The sequence below is a fragment of the Apteryx rowi genome, unplaced genomic scaffold (genome assembly GCF_003343035.1).
Source record: "Apteryx rowi isolate R43461 unplaced genomic scaffold, aptRow1 scaffold_505, whole genome shotgun sequence".
Taxonomy (NCBI): domain Eukaryota; kingdom Metazoa; phylum Chordata; class Aves; order Apterygiformes; family Apterygidae; genus Apteryx; species Apteryx rowi.
In genome coordinates, this window is record NW_020450767.1 from 81,573 (window position 1) to 89,719 (window position 8,147).

The following is an 8,147-nucleotide window of genomic DNA, read 5'->3' on the forward strand; positions in this document are numbered from 1 at the left end:
CCTTCTTGCTGTTTCCTTTCTGCTGCTCTGGGCTCCCCCCCGCCAGCCCCTGCTCGCTCGCTCCTCCTGGTGTGCTGCTCTGGGTGCATCACCTCCCTGCCCTCCTGCCGCCTGCCGGGGTGCTTGCTCTGCTGCTTTCCCCCCTCGCCGTCCCCTCCCCACGCGCAGCCCCGCGCTGCCTCCGCGCCCGCGCTGACCCCGCTTCGTGCCTCGGCAGCTGCTCGGCATCGCCGTGGGGCTGGCGGGCGGCTGCGGGATGCAAGCGCGGCTGCGGTACCGGGCCTCAGTCGGGTTTCGCGACGCTTAACGGAGCCAGCTGGGGTTTGTGCCATGTGGCCGCTTTGCATTGCTGTACCCAGCACTTTCCTGCTGGGATGGGAGATAGTGATCGCTGCAGTCTGGCGGTTTCCACGGTGCCTGTGGAAGCCTGGTGACATCATGATTATAGATTTTAAAAAAAGCACTCGGACAGTGTGATCTCGTACTGAAATACACTGCTAAATCCCTTATTTTAGAAATGGCAGTTCAAAAGCGCTTGAAACTCGATTCCCAAGTGAAATAGAAATTAAGAGGTCTCTTGAAACTTGAAATTGGATATTTTTAAACTTTTTTTTCTTATCCTGGGATAAAGGTTGAAAGTCACTTGTATAAATCACTATGTGATACTATTTTCAGTATTACATATAATGTAATGAGACGTTCTTTATGCAGCCTAAGCAAGGTTGGATTCATTGAGTTATAAACAGCATTGTGCTGACAGCTGAACAAGTGGTGTTGAATTATACTGCAATCCTGAGACAGGAAGGCAAGGAGAAGAATATGAAATACAGCCCGGATTTTTGCAGGCCTGTGATGTGTTGACTTTTTTGTTGGATTTCATGAAAAAATTATGATACTATGAAAAAATTTTGATATTATGAAAAATTAGGAAAGTGAGAAGGGAGGTGAAGAAGATATACAGTGAGAAGTGCAAGGGTGACAGTACTGCAATAGTTGGAGAATGGAGGGGAAAAAGCAAAGGATAATCTATAGTAAGACAACAAATAAGAGGAGAGTGAGGAGAGAAAATGACAAAGCAAGTCCTTTAGGTGGGCTCTTTCTCCTTTGGTTAAGGATGTCTGGGGAAGTTGCTGTCTGTATGAGAAGTGCAGGCCTGGAAGATTCTGACTTAGCTACTTTGCCATGCATTGCAGCTGGTACTGTTGGCTTTATGACAGTGAAGAGGGAATTCTTCCTCCCTGTTTTTCGTTTTCTAGTACTTTTGTTCTACACTTCTGGAACTGCTAAGAATGTTTCTTGGTGATAAAAAGAATTCCTTTCAAAGGAAATGGACATTGCAGAGCCTTGCTGAAATCATTTTCAGAGTCCTTCATTGTATGATCCAGATGCTGTAGAAAGTGCCTTGAAATTAATCCTGCATAAATGAGAATGGTGGATATGTTATTGGATGATCTCTCTTAAGTGTACAAAAATGGGATTAAATGATTAAGGAGCTCTTCAGGATTGTGTTTATATGATCGCTTTTCTGGAAGGGTTTGGGGAAAGAGGTGGGGAAAGAGGTGGGTAATCCCTCCCCTACCTCCTGCAAAAGAGCTTTGGCAACAGTGTATGATAAGAAAATAATCTTGTACTTTGAGGCAAGTTCATAAAATTATCTGTGACTCTTGGCTTCTCAAAATTAAATAAAAATCAATATGTAACCACTTAAAGATGATGTCAGAGATCTTCCATGTGGTTCAGGCAACAGTACTTATGCATATATTTTCCTTGTCCGAATTTAAGGATTACAGGGGAATTGTTATTAAGATAAACTGAAATACTTATTTTGGATCATGCTCTATTTAAGTACTGGGGAAGTTGCCCTGCCCTTTTAGTTGTTACAACCAGGCTTTGAAAGACTGATCTAACTTTCCTGTAGCAAAGTGCTCTTAAGAATAGGATAAGCGAAAAACTTATCCTATAGATACGAACGTTGTAGCTCTGCAGAGATTTGATAGCTTTTAGGGGTGATGTTGAACAGTTCAGAAATATTCTGGGTATATCTTTTGCTTTGGGAATGATAAATGGAGATTTTTTTTTTTCTTTTGTAAAAGTTGCCTGTAGGATTCCCCAGTTTGTTTGACTTTTTTTTTCCCCATTACCTTCTATGTAAGTAACTTCATTAGGTTATAAACAGCATAAATCTAAATTCTAAAACTGTAGCATGTTTTTTTCCCCTCTCTAAATGTTTTTGATTAACCTTGTTTTGTTCCCCGCATGATGTTTACCTTTCGTATCTTTGACTGCAGATTTTCAAGGCGATTACAGGAGAGCCACCACCTCAGAATTATAAAAGACTTGTGTCAGAAAACAGTCTCTCCTCAGTGAGGACGCTGATTTTTGACAGAGTCACTATAAATACTGTGCTTTGCAGAAAGATGCAGAAGCAGGCAGAATGTCTGGGGCTAGGAAAACAATCATTTGGCAGTACCACGTGATTAAAATATTACCATGTAAAGGTAGTTGAACCCTGTAATTGCCTGAAAGGTGAACTCTAGTGTGCTACTATAAGGATATTGGCAAATTACAGGAATTAATGGAAAAAATATGAGGGAGAGATTCATTGTAATATAAGAAAGGAATTAAGATAAATATGTATGGTTTGATTAAGTGTTCCTTTTGGAGGCGATACTAGACAAATAGTTGGTAATGGGGTGATATAAATAGGAATAGTAAGTTGCACAGAAAAAAATCAGCACTATATGCAGAAATATGAGGAAAAATCTTACAGAGATACTGTTGTATTTAATAATATCAGAGGGAAAATGGGAAAGATCTACTGTTTGGTGAATACCTTGGGGGGGAAAACCTCTCGTCATTCACTCCGTCTTTTTGTCATGACATAAATTGAAGGGGGGGGCTCACCTCCAGTTGCAAGATTTCAGTCGCCATGTGTAGTCTTTGGGGGTTCCTTCAGGGGGCTTTTCCACAGAGGTTTTGACAGAAACGCTGCTGTTTTGTTAGGCCCTCTCTAGGGAGACAAGTGTAACTTTTCTTTCTATGACTCATTATAGTACTGTTTTTAGGTATGTGTGTTGCATGCAAAAGGTCAGTATTTTAAGATGACCTACAGTATTTAAATGCAGACTTGCTACTACAGCTGCAAGGAAGAGAAATGGATTTTGTAACCTTTTGTTAAGGTATGTTTCAGAGCAACCTGGTTAGTACAAAATGCATCTCCTTTGGCTCAGATTATCAAAATTATGTAAATAAAGACGTTACAGTTGTTTGAGCCTTTTCAGTGACCTCTGGGGAAAGAAGAAGGCTACGAACTTGTTACCAATGTTGATTTACCCATAGGTGTTTATTACAGTATGCACAAAAAGGGAATGAAACTCAAGCTTATGAAAAAGAGCACTGTATATAATGAATATTTAGCTTTCATGGAAGAACTGAGCTGTGATACAAGGCGATTCCTGAAAACTGATTGAGGCTTTATCCTCAGTCAACTTCTCAAGGTTAATGATTAGCTAGGAAGAATGTTTTTTTGTATGGGACAAAACTGCTTGCAAGTTGTACTGTAAAGGTACATTCATAACTGGGAGCTTTTTTGTTTCCTTTTTGTAGTCTGCCTTTTGCTGTTGATTCATGTTGACCCTATTCCTTCTTGTTTAGTCTTTGAAGCTTTTTCTGGATAAGAGCAATTGTCAGTGCTACCAGTAGAACTAAAGTGCTGGTTCATAGGAAAGTTTCTCATTCCCATGATCAAGATACCATGGCTTAAAATATTTTTTTTGAAATACTTGATTCTAGAAGATTTGGAACAATCTAAAATACCATCCTCAGGAAACACTGATGCTGTCCTTAAGTAAAAAGCAGAGTACTTGTTTTCATTAGTTTTAGTACATAAATTGAAAGCAACTCATAATCAAATGCAAGTTGCACTGATCAAAACCTCTCCAAACTGGTTTGGATGTGAGAGCGGTTGGATAGACTGGAAGCTGATTGAGAGGCCCAAAACAAAGGTGTTTACTGGAGAGAAAATGCTTAAGGAAGTATCAGAGAATCTAGTCATATGTGCCATTTCATTTAACATATGTTGAGGTAGGGCACACACTGAAATTCATAAGTTATACTACAGAAGGAGTATTGCAAGGACATAAGTGTAATACAAAGGTACTGTAGATATGATGATGGCCTTTCTCATAGCAAAGTGCAGACTTGAAATCCTGGGCAAGATGTATTCCTGGTCAGTATCAGGCAAAGGTTAGCAAAATCTGACTTCTAGCAAATAGACACAAGTTCGCACTGGTATTTGGTAAAGAAGCGATTGGTACAGTTTTGGATTCTGTGCGCAAAAGTGTTATATTGCAGAATAGGGTCTTCCCCATGTAACTTTTAGTTCAGGATGCCTTATCAGAAATGCAGGCATATAGAGGAATTGAAGAGAGGGTGTCCTTCCTCCCCTCCCCTCCTCCTGAGTAAGCTACAGCAATTTTTCAGTATTTTGACAGTTGTGGTAAAAACTCTAAAAAGTTGTGGGATGCAATTAAAATATTTTACTGTTATGGCAGTACAGAAGGCAAAATGATGTTTATAATAACTTGATATTAATAAGAGTTAAACATGAAACTTAATAAAAATTACTTGATATCATAGCAGTGAAATCTGTCAAGCTTTAAATAAATAGTCTGAAACAGGCTAGTTTACCTGTTCCTCATCCTTCAGTGTCGTGCCTCTTGTGACAATTTCTCAACATACTCAAACTGATATATTACTGACAGTATAAGAGTAAACAGTAATAATTAGTCATGATTTTTATTAAAATGGAAACCTTGAAATCCACGTAGTTACATTGTAAAAATACCACATTCATTGGAACATACCATTTTACTATATATTGCTAGTTATGTTCCCATTTTCCCAGTAACTTTCTGTAAACCTCTTAATACGTATAGCATTCTGTATGAGTCACCTTGAGTAGTTTTGCTGTTTTGCTTATTTTATCGGTGTCAACTGAAATTAAAAAAACAAAGACCTTGTTTGCTGCTGTTCAGTTCATCTCAGTTTTAGATTGAGAGATGGGGGAAGGGGAAGGTTGTTAGCTACAAAAGCTTGACTTTTAAGAATGTCTGACTCAGTAGGGTTTGCTTCAAAGTAATTTCAGTAATGTATGAAAGTCATTAACCTATGATAACCTACTTGCATCATACTCTGCCTCTGATTCATGCCCATACTTAGTGAAAGGGTTTAGCTCACCTGTTTTGGAGACTGTTCAGTACTTTGAGTAGCTTGGACCCTGCTAGTTCAGTACTTTGCTCAGGTGAATTAATGGTCTTAAGGCAGGATAAATGAGTAAAATTTAGTAACTTTAAATAGAAAAGTGAAGCTGTTATCTGGTAATTCAGCTTTTAAAACTTAGATACCCTCAGAGTTTGAGACTGATCTGGAAGGATCTTTGAGGGCTGGGGAAGTTGTCATTACTCTAGACTGAAACTGCAGATGGGCTTGGCAGTTGTGGCAACTTATGCTTGCATTGTCTTTGCATTGCAGCTGCAGTGCACTGATGTATTAAATGCAGATTAAGTGGTTCTGTTGTCCTCTGAAAATGGCACCATCAGCAATGTAAAGTTTGAAAAACAGCTAATATGAGCGAGTAATTTGAAAGCAATACCTTAAATAATTGTAGCTCAAAAACTAAGAGGTAAAACTTGTTGTACGGTTTCAGCTGAGAACTAAATTATGTCAATCTGTTTTCAGGTGTCTTTGTATCCAGTGTTGTTCTGGTCTTGCAACAGCGAGCACTTTTCAAGTTTTATATGATCGCCTCGGCATTTCTGCTGGCTGCAACTTCAGTATTGGTGAATTACTATGCTTCTTTGCACATAAACTTCTACAGTGCCTACTACACAGCAGCTTTTGGAATTCAGTTCTTCCCTCATAAAGGACCTTCGCTATGGATGGCACTTTCCATCCTTCAGCTTACCTTTGGAATTGGATACGTTACCTTGTTAAACGTGCAGTCCATATACTCTCAACTAATCATACTGGATATATTGATTCCTGTAATTGGCTTGGTTGTTGAATTACCTTTAAATGTCCGACAGATGCTTGTTTTTATTTCAGGCCTAGTTCTGACACTAAATACCACAGCCATTTTAGTTATGAAAATTAAATGGTTCTACTACTCTGTGAGATATGTTTATCTGCTAGTAAGGCACATGTATCGCATTTATGGATTACAGCTATTGATGGAAGATACGTGGAAAAGAATTCGTTTTCCAGCTGTACTGCGTGTCTTCTGGCTAACAAGACTTACAGCACAAGCTGTGGTATTAACATATGTTGTAAAGATGGCAGAAACTAATACAGAAGAAAAATTCTTCCTCATATCATGGGATAATTGTTGGGAACTGATTTGCAGCCTGATAATAAGTGGGTGTGATTCTACTTTAACTGTGCTAGGCATGAGTGCTGTAATTTCCTCAATAGCGCATTATTTGGGACTTGGTATCTTGGCCTTCATTGGATCAACTGATGAAGATGACAAAAGGCTTGGTTTTGTAGCACCCGTTTTGTTTTTCATTTTGGCTCTACAGACTGGTTTAAGTGGACTGAAACCAGAAGAAAGATTAGTTCGCCTGAGTCGAAACATGTGCCTTTTGTTAACTGCAGTCCTGCATTTTATCCATGGAATGACAGACCCTGTGCTGATGTCTCTCAGTGCCTCCCACGTGTCATCATTTCGCAGACACTTCCCTGTGCTGTTTGTTTCAGCTTGCCTTTTCATCCTTCCAGTTCTGCTCAGCTATATCCTCTGGCACCACTATGCACTAAATACGTGGCTTTTTGCAGTTACAGCATTCTGTGTAGAGCTTTGCCTAAAAGTAATAGTTTCTATTACTGTTTATATATTGTTTATGATTGATGGCTACTATAATGTGCTGTGGGAAAAACTTGATGATTATGTCTACTATGTTCGTTCAACTGGCAATATTATTGAGTTTATATTTGGAGTAATCATGTTTGGAAATGGAGCTTATACCATGGTTTTTGAATCAGGAAGTAAGATTCGTGCTTGTATGATGTGTCTACATGCTTACTTCAACATTTACTTGCAAGCGAAGAATGGCTGGAAGACTTTTATAAATCGCAGGACAGCTGTTAAGAAAATAAATTCACTTCCAGAGATAAAAGGAAGCCGGTTACATGAAATAGATGATGTATGTGCAATCTGCTATCATGAGTTTACCACCTCTGCTCGTATTACTCCATGCAATCATTATTTTCATGCACTTTGTCTTCGGAAGTGGCTGTATATTCAGGACACTTGCCCAATGTGCCATCAGAAAGTATATATTGAGGACAAAGAAAATGCCAATATCTCTAACAACAACGGGTTTGTGGCACCAAATGAAAATCCTGTACAAGTTGCAGAAGAAGCTGCTGATGCTGAAAATGAACTAAATGAAGATAATGACAGTTCGGATAGTGAAGAGGAAGAGGATGACTGTGTGGCACAGCACTTGAATGAGACTCTTAATGTTGACTCTAATTCTCTTGGTGATTAAAATGTCCTTTATTAAACCATGCGGTATTTGTTTAAAATTGACTTCAACAGAATAAAATTATCACTTTGTAGTTATTACACTTAAGCACAACAGCAGTATCTCAATGTTGAGTCTGTGAATGGTGGTTGTTTACTGTGGTATGTGCTACTGTAAATATACCTCTAATATTTGCTGGTCTCTTTCATGACCACCTTAAACTTATGTACATTATTGTACATGGAATAAAATGTTTTCACATGTTTTTAAGATGGTTGGAAAAACACTCTTTAATTGATGTAGTGCTATGCTGTGCCAAAGACTGTATACCAGTAATCCCTGATCAGTGAGTTTTGGGTGCAAACAAAAAATAGTGGTGAAAATACTGTTCAGCAACTCAGCTTAGAAATGAAAGAAGCCTGAACCAAAGCAGCTTAACTTACAAATACAGTATTAGCAGAGCTTTATAGCTATGAACTAGGAGCTGTGTAAAAAATTAATTAATTAAAATAAAATAAAAAAATTTAGGTTGGCAGACTTAATGTTACAGCGTTTGCATACATGAAAAAAAATGAAACTGCTAAGCTTTCTGGTAAAGTTAAGTAGTAAAGCATGCAAGTG

General features: G+C 38.7%; 1 protein-coding gene across 1 annotated transcript in view; it reads left to right on the forward strand.

Moving 5' to 3' along the window:
- Positions 1-7,796, forward strand: part of RNF139 (ring finger protein 139) — a 30,240-nt gene extending 22,444 nt beyond the window's left edge. Inside the window, exon 2 of the mRNA XM_026079919.1 lies at positions 5,713-7,796. Coding sequence (XP_025935704.1) covers positions 5,713-7,550 — 1,838 coding nt within the window. The 3' untranslated portion in view covers positions 7,551-7,796. The remainder of the gene's footprint in view (positions 1-5,712) is intronic.
- The last annotated feature ends 351 nt before the right edge of the window (positions 7,797-8,147 follow it).